Below are 24,726 nucleotides of genomic sequence, written 5' to 3'. Positions count from 1 at the left end.
AATTCCTCAATGTTCAGGCTGCTATTGGGAGCATTACACATCCCTCAGAACAAAGGCTGCCAGCATCTGGGATCAGGAAAGGTGAAGTTCAAACCACCAAGAATACTATATCTTTCTGAGTGAGTTTCTTCAAGGTAAACAATAGAGATCTGTCACATTGCCATAAGGGCAAAATCTACGTCAATGATTCTTTAAAAAATCGGCAGATTAAAAGATAAGATCCTTACTAATATACGAAATATTCTCATTCTTTGGATTTATTAAGTACAATTGCTATTATCTATTAAAGACAGTTATTTAGATGTTAGCTAGCTCCACACCAGGAAATTTGGTATTTGTTGACACAGCAAATCTCCTGTAAGAGGAGATTATTTAAGGCACCAAAGATTTATGGTGGAGAGTATTGTGACTGCTGCAATACAGATTGGTATAAAGCCTCCAATTCACAAGATTGTAAGAGACTGCAAAAGGTTCTAGACTCAGCCAGTTCCATCATGGGTCTGACCCTTCCTGCCATCAAGAACATCTTCAAGAAGACTGCACCCACCCTCTTCTCATTACAACCATCAGGGAGGAGGTACAGGAGCCACACACTCAATAACTTATGAACAGCTTCTCTCCCTCCCCCCCCCCCGATATTAGATTTCTAAATGGTCCATGAACCAATGAATACTGCTTCATTATTCCTTATTTTTGCATTATTTTGGTAATGTATAGACCTTTATGTATTTGCACTGTACTGCCGGCACTAAGCAACAAATTTCATGTCATATGTCAGTAATAATATATCTGATTCTGTATCAATGATCAATTTAATTATCTGGTATTACAGAACTTTGACTCTGTATCAAAGTACTTAATTTTGTTTGAGACATGTGCTAATATGCTAAATGAATAGGTTTCTTTTCCAATGAACTTTGACACCCAAGTTGGAGATGTATACAATATAATTTTGTTTCAAACTTGTTTTGCGCTGATATAAAAAGCCCAGCTCGCTGACAGGTCTCCCCACAGTTGCTCAGACTGCTCTACGGTCTTGTATCCTCATGGAGTCCAGTGGAGGAGTGCCAACTTCCTGGAGTTGGGTTACAGAATTGATCTGTGCACTGACCCCATTCTGGATATGACCCGGAGGAGTTTCAACGACCCCAGACTCATTTCAGTGGTGGGACAATCTCCAAGGAGTTGGGGGAGTCTACAGACATCATCGTTCACCAATTAGTGGGATAAATTAATGGTCGCTATGGTAATGTAGGGGTTAGCGTGTTGCTATTACAGCTCGGGGCGTCGGAGTTCAGAGTTCAATTCCAGCATCATCTGTAAGGAACATCTGTCTGTTCTCCCTATGGAATACACAGGTTTCCCCCGGGTTCTCCGGTTTCTTCCCACTGTCCAAAGACGTTCCGGGTTGGTTCCTTGGTCATTGTAAGTTGCCCCATGATGAGGTTTGGGACTGGGTTAATCGGTGTTGTTGAGGGTTACTGGGGTGATGTGGCTGAAAGGGTCGGAATCCCCTACTCCACGCTTGATTGTCAAATAGATAAATATATAGAATTGACTGAACATTCAGTTCAAATGCAGAGAAAATGTCGGGAAACAGGAATAACCTTGAAAACTACAGTCTAGAACGAACTGCCTGGCAAGTGGTGGATGCAATTTCGACTTCAATGCTTAAGAGTTTGGTTGGTACATGGATGGGAGAGAGGGATGGCTATGGTCGGGGTGCAGGATGACAGAACAAGGTAGTTTAAATAGTTTAGCATGGACTGGATGGGCCGAAGGGCCTGTTTCTGTGCTGCAGCTTTCTATGATAAAGCAGCCAGGGAAGCTGCTCAACACTAAAACGTACGTAACTATTGCCAACATACTCACATTTTGCTCTTCACTTACACATAACTTATTATACATACATAATTTAAATGCTCTAGAACTGAAAGGATTTCAAAATGCTATTAGAAAGCTGTTTTAACAATAAAACAAAAAATTTGTCTTTTACAATAATAATCACAAGTTTAAGTGCAGTACAGACTATACAATTAACTCAAATCTATATATCCTGAAAAAATCTGAAAGGAAACATCTTACCTCTTTTGTGAACTTCATGGTTTGTAATGCAAGTTCCCTGGTTGGGCTGAGAATTAAAGCTCTTGCTCCTGTCTGGGCACAATGTACCTTCAGCAGCTCAAACAGCGGAATAAGAAATGCGGCAGTCTTACCGCTGCCAGTCCTGGCCATGGCAACAACATCCTTTCCATTGAGTATCACCGGGATTGTCTAAAACATAAAACAGGATCTTAACTCAGAAGCTCTTGAAGTGATTCTTCTCATATGTATTATATCACAGAGCAGGCCACTAAGCCCATTAAGTCGATAGCAGTTCCAGCAGATCAATTCCATTGGTCTCAATCTCTCTCTCCTTATTTTCTCTCACATGCTATCAATTCCCCTTTGCTTCTTATTGCCACTTACCTATTAAAGGGTAAGCTATAGTAATCAATTAACCACCAGCTTGTCTTTTAGATGTGGGAAGAAAGCAGAGAATGCTATGAATACACCACACCGTTATAGGGAAAATGTGTGAACTCCACAAGGCCACTGATTTTCTTTCCAGTTGTCAGTTCTTCCCATCTAGCTGAGCGACCGTAAATGATCAGGTGATAAAGTCCTAGCTGAAGTCGAGTCATAAACAATACAGCACAGAAACAGGCCTTTCGGTAAATCTAGTCCGTGCCATACCATTAATCTGTTCAGACCCATCAACCTGCATCCGGACCATAGCCCTTCATACTCTTACTATCCAAGTCCCTATCCAATTTCTCATAAATGTTGAAATCGAACCTGAATCCACCACTTCCACTAGCATTCCATACTCCCACCACAGTCTGATCGAAGTTCCCCCTCATGTTTCCCTTAAAATAATTCACCTTTCACCCACGACCTCTAGCTCTGGTCTCACCCAACCTCAGTGGGAAAAACCTGCCGGCATTTACCCTACCTATACCCCTCATAATTTGCATACCTCTATCAAACCTTCCCTCATTCTACCTCGCTGCAGGGAATAAGGTCCTAACCTATTCAACCTTTCCTTATAACTCAGGTCCTCAAGCCCTGGCAACATCCTTGTAGATTTTTTCTGCACTCTTTCAATCTTGATGATAGCTTTAATGTAAGTAGGTGACCAGAAATGCACACAATGTTCCAAAGTACACCTCGCCAATGTCTTATACAACTTCAATATAACACCCCAATTCCTGTACGTACTCAATGCTTTGATTTATGAAGGCCGAAATACCAAAAGCTCTTTTTACAATACCATTTGCTCGTGACACCATTTTCAAGGAATTATGGACCTGCATTCCCAGATTCCCCCTGATCTACTGCACCCCTCGGTGTCCTACCACTCACTGTGCAAGTCGCTTGTCCTCCTGAAGTTCAATATTTCAGACCTGCTTGCATTAAAATGGTCAAGATACTGTGTCAAGCTTTGATAGCCTTCCTCACTGTTCAATAGGCCCCACATTGGCGGCAACTGAAAAGCTGCTGATCTAATTTACTACATCAGCATCCAAGTCATTGATACAGATGGTATACAACAGATGCAGCACCAATCCCTGGAGCACACCACTTGACACAGGTCTCCAGTCAGAGAGGCAACCACCTACTACCACTTTCTGGCTTTTCCCACGAAGCCAATGTCTAATCCTATTTAGTAACTCATCCTGAATGCCGAGTGAATGAGCCTCGTTAACCAGCCTCCCACGCGGGACCTTGTCAAAGGCCGTTCTTAAGTTTATGTAGATAAAAAGCAGTGGATGTTGCCTTCATCAACTTTCCTGGTAATTTCCTCGAAAAAGGCACGACCTACCACACACAAAGCCATGTTAACCATCACTAATTAGTCCCTGTCTATCTCAGTACTTATATATCCAGTCGCTTCGACTACCTTCCAATAACTTACCCACCACTGACACCAGGCTCACAGCCCTATGATTTCCCAGCTTAGTTACAGATCCTTTCAAGAAACAACAGAACGACATTAGCTATCCTTTCATCCTCCGGCACCTCACCTGTGGTTAAGGACATTTTAAATATCTCTGCCAGGGCCCCTGCAATTTCTATGCTAGGATCCCACAAGGCCCGAGGGAACACATTATCAGGCCCTGGGGATTTATCCACCTTAATTTGCCTCAAGACAGCAAACACCGCCTCTGTAATGTGTATACAATTCACAACCCCACTGCTATTTTGCCTCACTTCTACAGAGCAGTGGGGTTATGGACTCTGTGTCCATCTCCCGAGTAACTAAAGATGTAAAAAAAATCCATTTAAGATCTCCCCCATTTCTTTCGGCTCCATGTAGAGATGACCACTCTGATCTTTAAGAGGACCAGTTTTATCCCTTGCTATCATTGTAGGACATTAGTACTACCCGAAGAGGCTCTATCCGTAGATCACAAGTGCTTGTATTATTAATGCTCATACATACAAATAAGCTCTTACGATATTAAGATCTTCTAAAGTCTGACATATATACTTATATATGTTTATCCTTACAATCAGCAAAACTAGTTTCCTGTCTCTCTCCACTCTTAGCAATTGCTCTTTCTATCAGACTTGTGTTCTTTGATGCCACTCATTACAATACCATGGAGAAATAGTTACCATACCAAGTGACTTTTGTGTATTTTCTGACTTATGCACAAGATCAACTTATGAACATCAGTAAATATCGAACATATTTGTTGCTCAGGGTTGCTCCGTATTAAAATTATCAGGTGAGCTAGCCAGGGCTCTCTTGCACACCAGGTTTAAGACAGCCACTGTCAAAGATCAGGGAGCAGTCTGCTTGTCTGTCCTCTGTGCTGAGAGGAAATAACATTGAGGAAAAAGCAATTTATATTATGTCAACCTGACTGGCAAATGAATTTACACTAAGAGGGTGAAGTCATGATGATGAATATAAACATGACAAACATTAAAACTGTACACATTAAAAAGTTTCAAAAATCTATTAATAGAAATAACTGAACTACTGCACAGTGTCTTGTCATCTTCAGAAGTTTTCTGATGACTCTGCCATAGTTGGATGCATCAGCAAGGGAGATGAGGCTGAGTACAGGGCTATGGTAGGAAACTTTGTCACATGGTGTGAGCAGAATTATCTGCAGCTTAATGTGAAAAAGACTAAGGAGCTGGTGGTGGACTTGAGGAGGGCTAAGGCACTGGTGACCCCTGTTTCCATCCAGGGGGTCAGTGTGGACATGGTGGAGGATTACAAATACCTGGGGATACGAATTGACAATAAACTGGACTGGTCAAAGAACAGGAAGGGTCAGAGCCGTCTCTATTTCCTGAGGAGACTGAGGTCCTTCAACATCTGCCGGATGATGCTGAGGATGTTCTACGAGTCTGTGGTGGCCAGTGCTATCATGTTTGCTGTTGTGTGCTGGGGCAGCAGGCTGAGGGTAGCAGACACCAACAGAATCAACAAACTCATTCGTAAGGCCAGTGATGTTGTGGGGATGGAACTGGACTCTCTCATGGTGGTGTCTGAAAAGAGGATGCTCTCCAAGTTGCATGCCATCTTGGACAATGTCTCCCATCCACTACATAATGTACTGGTTGGGCACAGGAGTACATTCAGCCAGAGACTCATTCCACCGAGATGCTATACTGAGCATCATAGGATGTCATTCCTGCCTGTGGCCATCAAACTTTACAACTCCTCCCTTGGAGGGTCAGACAATAGGCTGGTCCTGGACTTATTTCCGGGCATAATTTACATATTATTATTTAATTATTATGGTTTTATATTGCTACATCTATACTCTATTCTTGGTTGGTGCAACTGTAAGAAAACCCAATTTCCCTCAGGATCAATAAAGTATGACTATGACATCTCTCTCTCACACACACACAGATAATTTACAGTTCTTAATTATCAACTTCCAAATATTATTTTAATTAATTAATGCCAGTAATAATTATTACTTCTTGGTGCTGTTGCCACACAATAAATACAACTATATTTTCTTACATTCATAGTGCTCTTCCTTCCAGATATGCTAACTTACATGGAAAATTCATGGAGCAACAAATTAACAATAATGCTACTACAGGTCACCTTTCTCTGAATTGGAGTCGGCACTTTATAGCCTTTCTTCATGACACCCTTAAAAACAGGAAAGCTTAAACCTATGGAAAAATGAAACAAAATTAATTTTCCAACAACTATTTTGCACAAGTATTAAAAACCAACTTCAATTTTTCACCTCTGTCCCAATCCAATTCTCTGCTTTCCAAAATGTCACAAGTTCTGATTTTTATCACGAATGTTAAAAAATCCAGAGTAATAAATAAAATTACTAACATATATTACTTTTGAATCGTATTGATATAAAAATTTCATTTAATTAAGTCATCAACTTGAAATATTAACTTTCTTTTACTCTCCACAGATACTACATGAGCTGCTCTTTATTTCCAGCTATTCGAGTTTTTATTTCACATTTCACGCATCCAAAGTATTTTGCTTTTGGAATGTGTTGTAGTCAGTTTACACCTTTGGCCTTCAGGGACAGCAATTTGTTACAATTGCTGCACTTTAAATAATCAAAGTAGAAATTGCAGTATTAGTTGAGTTGGGCATACCCATGGACTGAAAACCCCCCGATTTCTTCTTCTTCTTATTCTGTTCCCGGACCAACTCTCGAGTGTCGGGTTCCACATCAGACTGGTAATCAGCTGAAGGAAAGCTTGGTAAACATTTGACATTGTGCTGTGGAAGTAAATAACATTAGATTAACTCAATGCATTTAAGACACAAACAAATGAATGAGCATCTGATGCAGTAAGTCCCAGCTATGTATTTTCCATATAAACCTGTAAGGACAATGGCATAAGTGGATACTTGATGTACAAAAGAAATGTAGAACTTCTCACTAATGCAACTAGGGACAAGAGGAACAGATTACAAAATGTCTAACTTGTTGCCCAATTCACAAATCTAAAGGATATAACTACTTGCAAAAAAAACCACAAATGTAAAATTCGATTTATAGTATTTGCGAACATTTATAAATAACAACAACAAATATCTTTGACTTTGATGCCAATAAGCAATAAAAAGTGTTTTTGAAACATGGAACAAAATCTTTCTGAAATATCTTCACTTCTTTGCCCATGAAATTAGAGTTGTGAACACAGCCTAGTACAATAGTGACAGTACTTCTTCTGTAACTAATACTGTATCATGAATTCTGTTTTTTCCCTTTTTGTACTACCTTGATATACTTGTGCGTGGAATATTTCTGAACGTCATCCTAAAAGCTTTTCACTGTATCTCAGTACATATGACCAATTATCAATTACCCACCGGTTACATCCTGCATTTCTAAGACCATAAGACATAGGAGAAGAAACAGGCCATTCGGCCCAAGTCTGTGCCACCATTCCATCATGGCTGATTTATTGTCCCTCTCAACCGCACTCTCCTGCTTTCTCCCAGTAACCTTTGATGCACCAACTAATCAAGAACTTAGCAATCTCCACTTTAAATATATCCAAAAACGTGACCTCCACAACAGTTTTTTTCACTACACTCTTGGCTCATGAAAATTCCACCTCACCTCTGCTCTAACTGGATATCCCTCCATTCTGAGGCTGTGCCCTCTGATCATAGATTCCACCACTATCGGAAGCGTCATCTCCATATCTACTCTATCTAAACCTGTCGATATTTGATCGGTTTCACTGGGATCCCTCCTCATTCTTCTAAACTCTAGCGAGTACAGTCCCAGAGCCTCAGATGGTCCTATGCTAACCATTTCATTCCTGGAAACATTCTCGTGAACCTTCTCTGGACCCTCTCCAATGCCAGCACATTTTTTCTTAGATAGGGAGCCCAAAACTACTCACAATACTTCAACTGCAGTCTGACCAACGCCTTATAAAGCCTCAGCATCACATCATTGCTCTTTTATTCTAGTATACGCTAAATGAATGGTTACATTACATTTACTTTTCTTACCACCAACTCAACCTGCAAGTTAACCATCCTGCACGAGGACTCCCAAGTCCCTTTGTACCTCTGATTTTTGAAATTTCTCCTCCTTTAGGAAGTAGTATTCCTTTTACTAAAGTGCATGACCATGCATTTCCCTACACTATATTCTATCTGCCACTTCTTTGCCCATTCTCCCAATCTACAGTTACAAGAAAATTTGTGAACCCTTTGCTTTTTTGCATGATTTTCTGTATTAATTACTCATAAAATGTGGTCTGATCTTCATCTAAGTCACAATACTAGACAACTACAATCTGCCTAAACTAATACCACATAAACAATTGTACTTCTTCTCTTCAACACTCAGTACACCATTTCAACAATCACAGTCTGGGTTCAAAAAACTATGTGGTAATGGCTTCTACAAAACCTATTTGGAGTCAGGTGTTCCAATCAATGAGATGAAATTGGAGGTGTGGATTGTAGACATGCCCTTCCCTTTAAAAAAGACACACGAAGTCCAGATAAGTGTGAGGTTGTTCATTTTGGTAGGTCAAATATGATGGCAGGATATAGTATTAATGGTAAGACTCTTGGCAGTGTGGAGGATCAGAGGAATCTTGGGGTCTGAGTCTATAGGACACTCAAAGCTGCTGCGCAGGTTGACTCTGTGGTTAAGAAAGTGTACGGTGCATTGGCCTTCATCAATAGTGGAATTGAGTTTAGGAGCTTAAAGGTAAGGTTACAGCTATATAGGACCCTGGCCAGACCCCACTTGGAGTACTGTGCTCAGTTCTGGTCACCTCACTATAGGAAGGATGTGGAAAGCATAGAAAGGGTGCAGAGGAGATTTACAAGGATGTTCCCTGGATTGGGGAGCACGTCTTATGAGAACAGGTTGAGTGAACGCGACCTTTTTTCCTTGGAGCGACAGAGGATGAGAGGTGATGTGATAGAGGTGTATAAGATGATGAGAGGCATTGATCGTGTGGATAGTCAGAGGCTTTTTCCCCAGGGCTGAAATGGCTAGCACGAGAGGACACAGTTTTAAGGTGCTTGGAAGTAGGTACAGAGGAGATATCAGGGGTAAATTTTTTTTTGCACACAGAGTGGTGAGTGCGTGGAACAGGCTGCCGGTGACAGTGGTGAAGGCGGATACGATAGGGTCTTTTAAGAGACTCCTGGACAGGTACATGGAGCTTAGAAAAATAGAGGGCTATGGGTAACCGTAGGCAATTCCTGAGGTAAGGACATGTTCGGCACAGCTTTGTGGGCCAAAGGGCCTGTTTTGTGCTGTAGGTTTTCTATGCTTCTATGTCAGGTTACTGACAGAGCCTGTTCTTCTCAAAATCTGTTTATGTGCACCATGCCTCAATCAAAACAACTTTCAGAGGACCTCAGAAGAAAAATTGTATGCATGAAGCTAGAAAAGGCTACAAAAGCATTTCTAAATCCTGAGTGTTTATCAGTAAATAGTAAGAGAAATTGTCTACAAATGGAGAAAAATTCAGTACTGTTGCTAGAAGTGGGCATCCTGCAAAGATCATATCAAGAGCACAACATGCAATGCTGAAGGAGGTGAAGGTTACTCCAGGGTAACACCAAAAGACCTGTAGAAATCTCTAGAACATGCCAAAGTCTCTGTTCATGTGTCCACTACAAGAAAAATACTGAACAAGAATGGTGTTCATGGAAGGACACCATGGAGGAAACCACTGCTCTCCAAATAAACATTGCAGCACGTCGCAAGTTTGCAAAAGACCACCTGGATGTTCTACAATGCTTCTGGAATAATGTTCTGTGGACACATGAAACAAAAGTTGAACCATTTGGCAGAAATGCAAGGCGCTAAGTTTGGAGGAGAAAGGGCACTGCACACCAACACCAAAACCTCATCCCAACTGTGAAGCGTGGGGGAAGGAGCATCATGGTTTGGGACTGCTTTGCTGCCTCAGTTCCTGGACAACTTGCAAATGTTGAGAGAACAATGAATTCAAAATTGTATCAGAGCAGTTTATAGGAGAACGTTAGGGTAGCGGTCCGTTGTCTAAAGCTTAACAGAAGTTGGATGATGCAGCAGAACAATGATCCGAAACACAAGAGTAAATCAACAACAGAATGGTTTAAAAAGAAGAAAATTCTTGTTTTGGAATGGCCAAGTCACTGTCCAGACTTTAACAAAATTGAGATGCTGTGGCATGACCTGAAGAAGGCTGTTCATGTGAGGTATCCCAGAAGTATTGATAAACTAAAACAGTTTTCTATCGAGGAATGGTCTAAAATTCCTCCTTGCCGCTGATCAGCAGCTACAGGAAACATTTGGTGGAGGTTATTGCTGCTAAAGAAGGTTCTACCAGTTATTAAATACAAAGGTTCACAAACTTTTTCTTGCAACTATGAGTCCTTCCTCAGACTCCGTGCCTCCTCAAAATAACCGGCTCCTCCACCTTTCTTGGTATTGTACTCAAACATAGTCACAAAGCCATCAATTCCATCATCCAAATCATAAACATATAAAGTTAAAAGAAGTGATGCCAACACTGATCCCTGCAAAACACCACAAGTCACCAGCAGCCAAACAGAAAAGGTCCCCTTTATTTCCAACTCCTTGCCTTCTGCCTGTCGGGCAATCTTCCATCCATGCGAGTAACTTTCCTGTAATATCATGAGCTTTTATCTTGTTTAGCAGCCTCATGCACGGCACTTTGTCAAAGGTCTTCTGAAAATGCAAGTAAACAACATCCACTAACACTCCTTTGTCTAACCTGCCTGTTATTTCCTCAAGGAAATACAAAGGATTTGCCAGGCATGAGTTTCCCTGAAGGAAACTATGCTGCCTTTGGCCTATTTTATCATGTGCCTCCAAGTACCCAGAAACCTCATCATCTGCCTGTCCTTCCTCAGTCTCACTACCTTTACACACTGCATCTACTTGTATACATGCCATCCTCAGCCCTATCACTCAGGTTCCTACCTCCCTGCCAAGTTAGTTTAAACCCTCACAGTATCCACTCAAACTAAATGCAAAATCTTCAGTGAATATCCTTAAAAATGACAATGGCAGAATCGACCTTTTACTTCACATGTTCTTATAGGACATTCAAATTATGAAAGCTATTTAAACATCCTGAAAGGTACCACATTTGATAAGAGTAGTATACGAAGACCATCATCCTTGACCTGGAGGGATAGCCACGACGACGATACCTGTGAGGGGGATTTTGTCCCCAAATGTCCATCAACATGGGTAGATAATAAAGGGTCAGCTCTGATATTAAAAAATAACATTAACAAGCCACTAACTCAGGGCGAACAAGATAAGAGAAGATAATTTGTAATGCTACATAGAAAAAGGGAACAGGCTTGACAGTTGTTTTACTGGAAGTTTAGATAAGACTCACTGAGATGAATGGCTCCTACTCTATAATAATTTAATGATTCTATGACCCCATTGAATCATAAAACATAATTTTAAAAAGGATAAAAAAGTCTACATGAAGAACAGAAGTTGCAAATAATCATGGTTAACATTGGCACAAGGAGACTAGAATTTTTTGTGAAAAAGGATAAAAACCTAATTCTTGCCACACATCCAGCATTGAGCATGGATCTTTCACAGGGGCTGATAAAAGGACAGGAATCTATTCTTAACAAAGACAGATAACAGAGGGCAGGAGTGATCAATGACTGACAAAGGCCTTAATGAAAGAATTTGGGGTGGTATACAGATCATCTCACTTGTGTGGGGAACGAAAACAATTACAAATAAAAACAAATAAAGGAAATTTTAGTTTCAGAGTACATATATGTTACTAGATACAACCCTGAAATTATGTTTCCTGTGGGCGAACTCAGCAAATCTATAGTGGTAACTGTAACAGGATCAATAAAGGTCAAGTAGAGCACAGAAGAAAACAAACTGTACATATGCAAATATAAATAAAAGACAATAAACAACGAGAGCATGAAATAACAAGGGTCCTTAAAGTGAGATCATTGGTTGTGGGAACATCTTAATAGATGAGTGTAGTTATCCCCTTTTGTTCCAGAGCCTAATGGTTGAAGGGTAGCAACTGATCTTGAACCTGGTTTTGTGAGTCCTGAGGCTTTTGTACCTTCTACCTGATGGCAAAGACCAAAAGAGCACAGCCTGGGTGGTGGGGATCCTTTGATGATAGATGCAGATTTGCTACAACAGCATTTCATGTAGATGCGCTCAACGGTTGGGAGGGCTATACCCTTGACGCACTGGGCCGAATACACTACTTTTTGCAGGATTTTCTGTTCAAAGGCATTAGTGTTTCCATACCAGGTCATGATGCAGCCAAGTCAACGTACACTCCACCACACATCTACAGAAATTTGTCAAGGTTTTGGAGGTCATGCTGAATTTCTGCAGACTCCTAAGGAAACAAAAACACTGTTGTGCTTTCTTTGCAGTTACATTTCTATGATGGGTCCAGGGCAGGTCTTCTGAGATAGTAACACCCAGGAATTTAAAGTTGCTAACCCGCTCCACATCTGATCCTCCAATGAGCACTGGCTCATGGATCTCTGGTTTCCCTCTGCTGAAGTCTTGCTTACATTGAGTGACAGGTAGCTGTTACGGCACCACTCAGGCAAACTTTCAGTCTCCTCATGTATGCTGATTCATCACCACCTTTGCTATGGCCTCTTTCAGTGGTTTCATCAGCAAACTTGTATATGGTGTTGGAGCTGTACTTGGCCACAGTCATAGGTGTAAAGTGAACAGAGCAAGTGGGCTAAGCACACAGCACTGTCAGTGGTGACATCAGCAATCTTGTATATAGTGTTGGACCTGTACTTAGCCACCCGGTCAATGGTGTAAAGCGAGAAGAGCAGGGTACTAAGCACACAACCCTGTGGTGCATCTGTGCTAATGGAGATTCTGGAGGAGATCTGAACTGACTGGGGTCTGCAAGTGAAGAATCCAGGATTAAGAGTGGGTATTGAGACCCAGGCTTGAGTTTACTGATTAGTTTTGAGGGGATGTTAGTATCAAGTGCTGCGCTGTAATTGATAAAGAGCATCCTGATGTATCCACCTTTGCTGTCCAGATATTCCAGGGTTGTTTGAAGAGCCAATGAGATGACATCTGCTGTGAACCTATCCAGCAATTACTAGAATGATGAGAACATGGAATAATAACCACTTGTTTTCTTTCCCCAACCAATATTACAGTATGATGCATTTCAATTTGCTTTTCTTCAGCTTCAATTTTGACAACTTTTGATCTGTAGCCTTTGAGAGATATGTCATCTGTTCTCTTCACTCCTCCCTCTCTAAAACTAGCATATTTATATGCTGACGTTTCCAGTTCTGAAAACGTGCTTGCCTGAAACAGCGACTTGGTTTCTCTTCCTACTAATGTACTGGATTACTGCGTAGTTCCAGCATTCTCTACTCTTCGCAACCGACAAATAAACACTTAAAGACCATTCTCACGTCCCCTTTCATCCTCTCTCCTAATCGGTGAACAAACTGTGAAACTACTCCCCTCAACACTTCACTGCCCAGTGAACAGACATTTATAAAGTGAAGCTGTACGGCCTGACATCCTCGGTAACATCTTTAAGGCTTTCAGACCTCATTCAACAGAGACCATTCCTGCCCCTTTCATAACCCCCAAACCCCGCGATCAACACAACTTCCCAATGTTCCTCGATCCTGCCCTCTCCCTTTACTCTTCACCCCTCTCCCAACCGAATATGTAAGACCAGAGCACCAACCTCGCCGACACCCGACGCATCCTCCTCTATCGAAGGCACCAAATCGAACTCGCCGCCATCGCTCTCGACCTCCACGTCCCACCGATGAGAGCGGATGCGCGCCTTCCTGGGCTTGTTTGGTCGCTTCTTCTTCTGGGCCATGGCCCCTCGTAGATTCAAACCCAACCGGCAGTGGAAACACGCGTTCGTCAGCAAGTCCCCCTCGGCGCCGCCATGTTCCCGACCCGCGTCTACGTCAGAGGTCACTGGGCGACAGAACCCGTGTTGAACAAGAGGGGGGAGCTGGAGCCACGCTGTCAACCCGCATTCAAGCGGCTCTTGTAAAGATGGACGTTCTTAAAATACTCTCAAAATAATTATGTAGAATCTAAACATATTTCTTATATTTATATACATTTGCATAACGTGTTGTGTAATGTACATAAGCTCTGCTCCCCCTCTTCCTGGCTGAAGGGCGATTCTTTGGTGTTTGGCTGCCATCGCAACGGGGCGGCCAGTAGGCGGGGCAGTGACGGGGGCGCTCGCGCGGGTTTGGGGTGAAATCTGACGGTGCTGGGAGCGGGGACGCGCTCAGGGTGGGGGTGGTGACATTGCTGGGAGCGAGGACGCGCGCGGGGGGGCTGACGGTGCTGGGAGCGGGGACGCGCGCTGGGGGTGGGGGTGGGGGTGGGGCTGGCGGTGGTGGAAGCGGGGACGCGCGCGGGGGGCTGCTGACGGTGCTGGGAGCGGGGACGCGCGCGGGGGGTGGGGCTGGCGGTGCTGGGAGCGGGGACGCGCGCGGAGGGGTGGGGCTGACGGTGCTGGGAGCGGGGACGCGCGCTGGGGGTGGGGGTGGGGCTGGCGGTGGTGGAAGCGGGGACGCGCGCGCGGGGCTGCTGACGGTGCTGGGAGCGGGGACGCGCGCGGAGGGGTGGGGCTGACGGTGCTGGGAGCGGGGACGCGCGCGGGGGGGTGGGGCTGACGGTGCTGGGAGCGGGGACGCGCGCGGAGGGGTGGGGCTGACGGTGCTGGGAGCGAGGACGCACGGGGCGACGGACGGCGGTGCGGCCGGGTGTTAGTCTTGACAATGACCAGTCTCGCTGGACGCTGGCCGGTCACCGACTCCTGCAGAGTCTGCCGTGCTGGTATTTGCTTGGGTGAGACCCCCATTCCTCATTGACTCCTGATGCTTTCTGTGAGCGCTGGATGCTGGAAATGTTTAGCGGGTCGGGCAGCCTCCGTGGGGGGGGGGGAGAGAGAGAAAAGCAATCTTTCTTGAGAGGTTATTGACTCGAAACGTTCACTAATTCCTTGAGCTATTCATTAACCCAAGTCTGGTATTGAAATCGTTTGGAAAATAAATCTTTTAACACCATTGTATTTCTGCATGTAACCTTTGGACTGATGTTCTCAGATAGGCGACTCTTAAAGCTTTTGAATATGATGAAATTCAACAGACTGAACCTAGAGTTATCTGTGATTCGGTTAAACTGGAGCACAGAATGTACACTGACAAATTCGTGCGGGGTGAATGGACCTTACTTCTGACTGATGAGTGAATATAAAATTTCCATGTAATAAATCGAGCTGCTGGTGAACTTGGAGTCAGGTTGCGTTGTGGAGAGAAATGAACAATCAATATTTTTGGTTGAGATCCTTCTGAAGTGGATGAACATCACTCTTTCTGTAAAATGGAAAGTGATGCGACATTGAGGTCCTCTTCCAGGCCAAAATCTGCATTATTGAGAGCCTATTTAGAATTAGTCAGCTAAACTAGACAGGCCATTGTCTTCATATGCCTGATACCAGACTCCAAAATGGACATTCTTCTCTGAGCTCTGTTACAAAGTATCAATTAGACAGAGTAAAAGATACAACAATGTACTTTAAGCCTCCTTGAGTTGTAGCATCTGATATTTCGAAATCTCTGGCCCATAACCGCTTAAACTCTTCCTTCAGTTAGTCCTGACGAAGGGTCTCGGCCTGAAACGTCGACTGCACCTCTTCCTACAGATGCTACTTGGCCTGCTGCGTTCACCAGCAACTTTGATGTGTGACCGCTTAAACTGGACCATTTAGGATAGTATTAAGAACCTCAAGATCCAACATCAGGATCATGCAGCTTTGTGTCACAAGCTACACACTCTGTTGTATCCACCTACCCCATCTGTCTAAGAGTCTGTATCCCTGAGTGGCCCCATTAACCACAAATATCGCAAAACCAGCCATCTGCGATCTTGAGGGATTCACAAAAAAGATTTATTCTTCAACTAACACCCCACTAAAATAGCAATATTTTAAATTAGTCTTGGGTTTTTACCTTGATATGTGGTATTTGCTTCTTAACTCATTTTTGATTGTAGTTGCCAATTGTACATATTTGGAGGATAGATTTTGTCTGATATCTGGTGTTCAATAATATCTGAAGCAGAATTACAGTTTGGCAAAAGAATAAAATCTTTAAAATTGATTTTCTTCCTGGTTCCAAGTGTTGGATGTTTGCAAATTATTGTCTGGCTGAGGAGACTATACATTTTGTAATATTAATGTATTCTTAATTCGGATTTAATAGAAAACCTGTTTTGGAAAAAAATTAAACCTTCATTGGAATTTTAATTTGTTGATGTAAAATCTATAGCAGAATCCTTAAAATTATCTTTCTATATTTCTTAAGATACTGTTTAACATGGTTTTCGTTTGTGAAGATTTGGATAAGTATTTTTTTGAATTACAAATACAATGCTGAAGTTTCATCTTAATTAAATACTTGTTTTCATGGTTATTATATATGTATTCAAGAAAGCCAAGCAGTTTCAGGTTTGTGTTAGGTTGAAAATAGAGTGAATTAAGAGAATTACTGCAATTGAATATCATTGTAATAGAAAAAAAAAACACCCTGCTGAAAATTAAATCTTAAAGATATAAATTTTGTAATACTAAATCATGAACCATTTGGAACAGCATTTTAGAGAAACAATGTGTCATGATTTGCTACAGAAATAAATGCTCCATTAATTTTATTTTGAATAAAAGAAGAAAACTAAAGGGAAATTTCAGAGTTAGCTTTTAAGAAAACATATGTTCTTATCAGACTTGCGACTTTAATCCACATGAATCGTATATTTGTCATGTATATCCTTTGGATACCACTATCACTCCACTGATAGAGACTTGCTGCAGTACTGCCTGTCACAAAGTCATGCCTGCAGGTACACACATCACCACCAGATAGAGTGCATGTTCAACTAACCCAATTACTTTGAGAAATAAAGATCGTGTTAGTTACTAACTCATTTTTAAGCAATAAATTTGTTTCTGAATTACTGTTTATTGAAATGTGATATTCATTCAGTGCGTGTAGGGCTCAGATCTTGTTTTGCTTTAGTCAGATGTTCAAGTAGGGATATCTAGAAGGGATGCCTGAAGTTGGTGCATCTTATCTCTGGCTCTCCACTGAAGCAAGAAGGCCCGGATAAAACATAGTCATGCTGAGCTAAGAGGGAAACATTTAGTATTTGATCCATTGGCTTTAAGTTAGGCATGGCTGGCATATCTTGTTGGCTTGAAGAAATTAAAAATCTGTGGAACAGATATATGGAAGAAGTCAAGAACAGTGAGTGAGTAGACCAAACAAATGTCTTTAATTCTTGCTGGGTGGTGGAAGACATTTAGTCTTGTTATTTCTTCAATTAACTCTTTATGGATTAAAGTGCTTGTAAATGGACATGCTAATCAGAGATCATTTCCAAACAAGGAGTTATTTGTGGGATTCTCTTTGATAAAGCAGAAGAAAATGGGCTTATAAGAGTAGTCTTTGTCTGTGAACATGAGTGGCCTGACCCCAGTGTCTGACTTGAACTAGCTATAATTAGTGTGAAATGCAAACACGGGAAAATCTGTAGATGCTGGAAATCAAAAGCAACACGCAAAAAATGCTGGAGGAACTCTGCCAGGCAATTACTGCTGTTCAGCCCTGTCATGGGGTGCAACCAATACAGAGTAGGAGCAAGGCCTCTTATGTGGATGAAACATTATTTGGTCAGTCTAGAGTAAACGGTCAACATTTCGAGCTGCGATCCTTCATCAAGACTGATAGTTTGAAATGGCCTGATTCAGCAGTAAATAACAAATTAACATTAGATAATTGCCGAGGGGTGCCACTGTAGTCTTCGACCAGGGTTTATGAAATGGACATAGGATGTCCCAATAAATCAGAGCCAACAAAATAAATGAGAACATTGCAAAACTGATAAATGAAAGGTATAATAATGAAGGTTTTCGGAGATAGAGGGAGGAATCAGACTAACAAGCAAGAATTCTGGGGAGACCAACTATCACAAGGAAGACCATTGTGCCTGGTGCAAGGAGAACTAGGAAAAGTCAGTTGGCCGACAGGAAATTCCCTATTTCGGTATAAGTCAGTTTGGATAAGTATTGCTCCAAAAGGAACAGTATAATACAAGTGTTATTAGAGTTTTGTAGGGCATAGGAGGAATAAACATATTGTTGGCAGTTGAGCGAGTTCAGTGAGCTTGAGGGATGATAGATTCTACATGTGCTGAATATAGAGTAGATAAAAAATTCAAGGAAATTCAAGATTAGACAGCTTCTTTTGAAAAGAAAAATAACTTGTATATTTTTGTCTTTAGAGTGACTTCACCAGACTGGCAAAGACTAATCGACACTCAGCAATCTATCTTGAGCTCTTGTCATGTCGGCTGATATAGCAATTACTGCTGTTCAGCCCTGTCGTGCAAGTCGTAAGGGGCGGAGCCGATACAGAGTTGGAGCAAAGGCCTCTTATGTGGATGAAACATTATTTGGTCAGTCTAGCAAGCTTCAGAATTCAGTGGATGAATTTGATCCACCATGGGCTTCTACGTCCCAATCTGGTTCTCAACAACCATTACTGTGGAGTCCAAGTGTAAGCACAAGGGCAGAAGGAGATATCAGCCAGGTTCCAGTCCCCCTCAAGTCTGGAGGTTCACCAATGAAAAAGAACAAATATAGGTAATGTTGGGCGAATATTATTGAATTCTTGTGTTATACTTGATGTTGCATAATAGATTATGTGTGAATGACTTAAAAATAAGTTCACTTAAAGAGTGCAAGCACATCCTTATTTATGCAGTAACCCAATATACTTTGTGAATCAGAGATTATTCCAGATCACAAAATGGATCTGTAGAACTGAGTAAAGTCTAATTGCAAATTGTGTGTAGGTGAGTGGATGGGAATAAGGAGGAAGTACAAAAAAAAATTAGTTTAAAGGTGTCTTTGGTGGTTCACTTAGACTTATTAGGTTGAGGATCCCATTTCCTTGCCGAATGACTGTTTCTATTCTTGACATCAGTTGGAGGAAAGATCAGATATACCATGTATTTTGTTTAAGATAGCAATTGGCCTCTAAAAGATCCAGAATTCCCAGATAGAAACAGTGGTCGGCACTATCTTGTTTAGTAGTTCAAGCATAAGCATCGAACAATTGCCAATAGATTCTGGAGCTGGTAGACTGATGTTATAAAAAAATTAATTCATTCGTTCTGTGCTGTGTAATATGACTTGGGACGATCATAGTCCTGACCATGATTGTTCCTGGAAAACTTTTCTTCTTAAGTGGTTTGCCTTTCCCTTCTTCTGGGCAGTGTCTTTACATGATCCTAGCCATTATCAATACTCTTCAGAGATTGTCTGCCTGGTGTCAGTAGACACACAGCTAGGACTTGAGATATGCATCAGGTGCTCATGTGGCCATCCACCATCTACTCCCATGGCTTTATGTGACCCTGAACGTGGGGGCTGAGCAGGTGCTACACCTTGACCAAGGGTAACCTGCAGGCTAGTGGAGGGAAGGACCGCCTCACACCTCCTTTGGTAGAAACGTATCTCCAGCTTGCCACCCAAAAATGCAGAGTTCTATAAACTGCGGGTTAATCATACCTTTTGTTCATCTTGAGTGATACCTGCCATTTTCCTGAACTAAAACCAACTGGAGTTTTTAGCCAATGTACAATGCATCATTGCAAGTGAACATCTGTAACTCTGACGGTAACACACTTCCTTTATTCAATGATAGTTGCCTGTTGCTTTGAAACAAAATGGCATGTCAAATGTGGCAACTGTTACAAAGGTTATTCACTTTTAGATAGATTAATCCCGAGGGAAATTTGGTTTTGTTACAGCTGCACCAACCAAGAACAGAGCGTAAATATAGCAATACAGAACCACCAACAATCAAATGACAAAATGCAAACTATGCCAGATGGAAAATAAGTTCAGGACCAGTCTATTGGCTCAGGGTGTCTGACCCTCCACGGAGGAGCTGCACGTTCGATGGCCACAGGCAGGAACGACCTCCCGTGCCGCCAAGTGTTGTATCACGGTGGAATGTGGCCGAAGTCCAACAGTAAAAAGTTCAATATCCAGTCTGCAAGCACGTTCCTCGATCGTAATATGCCCCGGATTGCACCATCTGTTGTTAACCAGATCAGTAAGCACCCAACTCCTTTACGCTTACCGCTCTCAGTGCACTTCCAGTCAGCCGGAACGGTATTACCCACCGAACTCCTCTTCTCCATAAGTCTCTGTTGTCTTGACCTGGTCCTCTTTCCTCGACTTTGTGATCCCCTTCTGCATCCTCTGTGTGTTTTCCTCTGAATTTCAGCAGGGCTGTCCGCTGCTCTGCCCGCTAAACCGGCCGGCGTTGGCTGGTCCTTGGAATACACAATGCGACCTTGCTTCTGTCCCGCGTGTCAGGATGTAACCATTTCCAGCGCTAAAAAAAACCCAAATAAAACTCTCTCTACCAGCATGTTAGAGAGGGTGCAGCTTCAACGTGTTACCGTGAGAAAAAAAATACAAAGAATAACGTAAATTGAAAAGTAAGAAGAAGAAGGTAAGAATAGGTCGGAACGGCTGTACCAGGCTGCATGCACGACTGGCACATGCGCACAATATTGGGACAGGGTAATTAACAGGGTATATGACCCCATTCAATAATCCATGCACATATATACACGTACAGTAGGTCTACAATAAAAACCATGCTGCTAGGAGAAACAATATAGAACATATCAGTTAACATTCTTAAAACAAAGCTTTAGCTAATTGGTGGTGTCCTCACTAAGCTGAAGTAAAATGGTGTAAATGCTGGAAATCTGAGTTAAAATAATAGTTATTGCTTCAGATAGATGTTACACATACATCCTCTCTTTTTCTCTCCAAGGATCTGCTCAGTATTTCCAATATTTTGTTCCGATTCAAAACATGCAACAGTACGTTGTCTGGTACCCATGGGTGAGAAGTTCAGCAAGAAGAAGCATATAGAACAGGAACTGGAGTAAAAGGAAGAGAAAACAACACTGCTGTCTGTAGTTCTGTGATTCTGTGTGACTATCTGTGGGCAAAACGAGGAACATCAACCACTGTGCCCCTTTCATCAAAAGTCTCACATCCCTTACCATTTCACATTGACCATCGCTGTGCTCTGAGCAATAATGCAAACTCAAAAGTCACCAGCAAATGCAAATTACAGTTCAAATTTATAAACTGAAGCATGCTGAAATGCTTGCAAAATAAATTGATTATCCTTTCTTTAATGGCCTCCACAGTCTTCTAAGAATGGCTTGTTTTCCTAGTTTTTAACTGTGGCTTCCTGTTATCCACATCTTCTCCAAATAAATAAATTCAGTCAATAAGTGTCACGCAATGTATGTGGCTGTCATGGTTGTAACGTGGCTAGTGTATGTGAGCAGTAAGTTTGGGTGTGCACCTTAACTGTGAGATGGTGAGATAACTATAGATTAATTGAATAACTTATTTTCTGGTCACATTTAGGTCCTCTCAATGCATTTTGTAATTATAAAAGCATAAGCAGTGGAGAAAATAGAATAACATTTTTACTTACTTCTTGGATTAAAATTTAATCTTTACATTAACAAATTGGTAGTTTTGCCGTACTGCATGCTGTGGTGATTTGTACATCATGTGATTCAAGTATGACTCCATTAATTGATTTTTCCAGTCTCCTACCCTTTCCCACTGCCTCCTGCCAAAAAAGGACCCTGTCCAAGGATGATGTGTAATATGATGTGCCTGTCATAGTGAATAGCTGCATGTGTGTATCAGCAGTGAATTCTGCTAATTTAACCATATGAACTCCACTTATACTGAGTTCTTTGATTTATCGTAGCAATAGATTATAATGTCTGAGGGGAGTCACACTGAGCAGTCTTGCTACATTATGCAGTTCATTAACACAGTCCTTGTGTTGTTAATGGTTCTGGCAAGCTTTTAGATGATCTGAAGCAATAATCTTGTAGAGAATTCTCTTTAATTAGAAAGAGTGGAACTTGCTTCATAATACAGGAAGAAATACTGACTTTGAAATTAGTTCAGTGTTGCATGATTAATTGCAAATTGTAAAGATACAATAATATATTCCATTTAAATTTGACCCAAGCATAAGTAGTATTGTGGAGTATATTTTTTTTAAAAAGTAATCAATTTATTTTGTATTTAGCATTATAGTCATTCTTTTCATTTCCTTCTTTAACTTAGGTTAAAGTGCTGTAAACCCAGCTATTGCGATGAGTCTCTTTTTGGCCCAAGGCAAAATGCTGCAAGCTGGGAGGCACCATGGACTGCAAAGGATGACAAAATAAAGATCCGTCCACTTCTGTGGTCTCCTTCGCTGCACAAAATTAGTTCAAATGTATTTCATTCCGTCAGCAACCAATTACCATCCGCCAAAAGAAATCCGATGAAACCATTTTGTCCAACCACTAAGGAAACTTCTACTGACTTTACTACTGAATATAAAGGCAAAACTGATTACTGGAAGCGGCCAGATAGTAATAATGCCTGCCCTAATGGAACCCCATTTCGAAGAAGGTCACAGTCTTTGACTGAGGTGCACAGTTCTATAGGAGAGACTGTGAAAGAAGATTCAATACAGAATGGTCCCAGGATTGTAAAACAGTTACAGGGTAGACCAATTTCAGTTTCTGCTGGATTCACAGGCTCACAGCATTGCTTTAGACCAAGGTCAGATAGTTTGTCAAATTCTGCTGCAGCCAATCGACTCAAGCCAAGTTCTGCCAAGTTGAACCCACCCTGGAAATACTAAGGCTGTTTTGCTTTTGGAAGCTGGAGCAGATGTTTTTAAGCTGTTTTGGAGTTGGAAGGGAACTATATTTTCAGATCCTTAAAATCCAAGAAAATACCGAGTATCGACTTAAATCCAAACCAAAACAAATTCAAAAAATTTCTTAATAATGGAAAGCTAGGAGTTGTTGCCTTAGTGTGTAAGTTAAACAGATGGTGCTCACCAAAACTACTTTTCATAACTAAGAGCAGCTTCGGCTTTCTTGTGCACGTAAATGTGAAAGTCGAAGTCTGACTAGTTCACAGTATTCTATATATGGATTAAATTCCAACCAACCTCTGGGAGAAAAATTCCTTCCCTCTAAACAGGGAAAAAGATGCCAAGTAGAGTCTGATTGAGCAAGATTACTTCGGAAGGAAAAGTGAGCAACATAAAGGGATTTTGCATTTGCGAAGTAAAGCTAATGATATAGGTACAGGTGATAATAAAGCTTTAAAAATGCATACATTCTTTTAGGAGGTTGCTATATAAAAGTAGAAAATTCATACAAGACGGTGGTGGGTTCATGTCTAGAGTACTATGAACTGAAGGCAGTTATGAGGAGGTTCACCAGGAGGCTAGAACCACAAGGCACGCCCTCAGAATAAAACAGCATCCATTTAAAACTTTGATAAGGATAGCTGTGTGAACTGCCCTACAACGCTGTTGAAGCTAAATTCTTGTGTATATTTAAAGCTGAGATAGACTTGTAATCAGTAAGAGAATTAAGGATTATAGGGAAAGGGCAGAGGAGTAGGAATGGGCTTGGATCTTCTGGAGTGTTAGCCTATTAATGTTTGATATGAAGTTAACATTTTTAAAAAGGTTTGACAAGACAGATGTGGAGTGGAGGTTAATCTAGCTGTGATGTCTAAAATCAGGTTTACACTATCTAAATAAGATATCAAATAATCATTCTGATACAGTTTTGCCTGAGCCTGTCCAGAGTTGTGTTAAAAGATCTAGACATGTTAGAAGAACATACCAACTGTGCCCATATGATGGATTTTCATTGTGGAATGTCCTGTCAAAACCCAGGTTGCACTGGTACACTTAGAGCAGATTCCAGTCTGCAAGTTCTGGATGGAAGAACTCCAAAGCCAAATTAAATCTTAACATTTTACCATAATGCAGTGTAGGGTAAGTGCTGTCTAGCAGTCATACCGTGGGGAACTAAGACTGGTTGGGATTGTCCTAAATAAAGAGACAAGCCCTTGCTTAATTTTCTTAGCATATCAATTTATAGTTATGTTTTTTCAAAGGTTCTTCTGCCTATGAGAAAAGTATTAGTCTCTGGTGCAGAACGGAGCTTATAATTAAAGCTGAGACTTCATCACAGTTCTGAAGGAAAAACTGCATTTTCAGTGATGAATTACTTTAAAAAAGACATTAAAGCCAAGGTCTTGTGCAAATAAGAATGGTGTGTAATTCTTGTGGTTGATATTTATCAGAGTACTGTTAAAGGGCCTTATTGCATATATTTGCTAAGTTTTCTTGGTTCATTAATTACACATTTTGGAAGATTGACCCAAGGAAAAAGTTAAAGTTCAAAGTTAAATTGTAACTTTATTCTTTTAAATCATATTCAATGTTTGTAGCCTACCTGTATTTTTTATAATGGAGCTACAGTATAATGTTACCTTTTACTACTATTCAAGTATTTGTAATTATGAATTTTTTGCTATTTGCCTATTTTAATCAAATGGAATTCATACTTGTGCTCAATGTCATATATATGATTAAGAATTAAATTTCTCATCATGAGCTATTGACAGAAGTAATCTAACATATTAACACAATAAACTGAGACACTTTTAAAATCATTTTTTGTTTGGTGTATTATATTC

At 41.2% G+C, this 24,726-nt stretch overlaps 2 protein-coding genes across 4 annotated transcripts in view; one reads left to right on the top strand and one right to left on the bottom strand.

Annotated features, from left to right (window-relative positions):
* ddx54 (DEAD (Asp-Glu-Ala-Asp) box polypeptide 54) overlaps positions 1-14,011 on the bottom strand; it is a 40,394-nt gene extending 26,383 nt beyond the window's left edge. Inside the window, exons 1-4 of the mRNA XM_072247905.1 lie at positions 13,756-14,011; positions 6,652-6,778; positions 6,125-6,195; positions 2,086-2,274 (exon numbers count right to left, since the gene is read on the bottom strand). Of these exons, the coding sequence (XP_072104006.1) occupies positions 2,086-2,274; positions 6,125-6,195; positions 6,652-6,778; positions 13,756-13,896 (528 nt within the window). The 5' untranslated portion in view covers positions 13,897-14,011. The remainder of the gene's footprint in view (positions 1-2,085; positions 2,275-6,124; positions 6,196-6,651; positions 6,779-13,755) is intronic.
* A 745-nt stretch (positions 14,012-14,756) lies between these two features.
* LOC140190934 (RBPJ-interacting and tubulin-associated protein 1-like) lies at positions 14,757-24,683 on the top strand. Of its 3 annotated transcripts, none has more exons than XM_072247907.1 (3): positions 14,757-14,891; positions 18,384-18,744; positions 22,294-24,683. In XM_072247907.1, exons 2-3 carry the CDS (start codon positions 18,446-18,448, stop codon positions 22,859-22,861), a joined length of 867 nt encoding a protein of 288 aa, XP_072104008.1. In that variant the 5' UTR covers positions 14,757-14,891; positions 18,384-18,445; the 3' UTR covers positions 22,862-24,683. The 3 variants fall into 3 exon arrangements, with proteins under 3 accessions (XP_072104008.1, XP_072104010.1, XP_072104009.1); XM_072247909.1 differs by lacking the exon at positions 14,757-14,891 and adding an exon at positions 16,744-16,943; XM_072247908.1 differs by lacking the exon at positions 14,757-14,891 and adding an exon at positions 16,995-17,351.
* Positions 24,684-24,726: the final 43 nt, after the last annotated feature.

Source organism: Mobula birostris, chromosome 31 (genome assembly GCF_030028105.1).
Source record: "Mobula birostris isolate sMobBir1 chromosome 31, sMobBir1.hap1, whole genome shotgun sequence".
Classification (NCBI taxonomy): domain Eukaryota; kingdom Metazoa; phylum Chordata; class Chondrichthyes; order Myliobatiformes; family Myliobatidae; genus Mobula; species Mobula birostris.
Note: the sequence above shows the minus strand (reverse complement) of the source record. Positions and strands in the feature narration are given on the sequence as shown.

Coding starts and splice junctions, on each gene's coding strand:
- LOC140190934 (XM_072247907.1), top strand. CDS start 18,446: ATGTCGGCTGATATAGCAATTACTGCTGTTCAGCCCTGTCGTGCAAGT. Junction 18,745..22,293: donor ATGAAAAAGAACAAATATAG/GTAATGTTGGGC, acceptor TCTTTAACTTAG/GTTAAAGTGCTGTAAACCCA.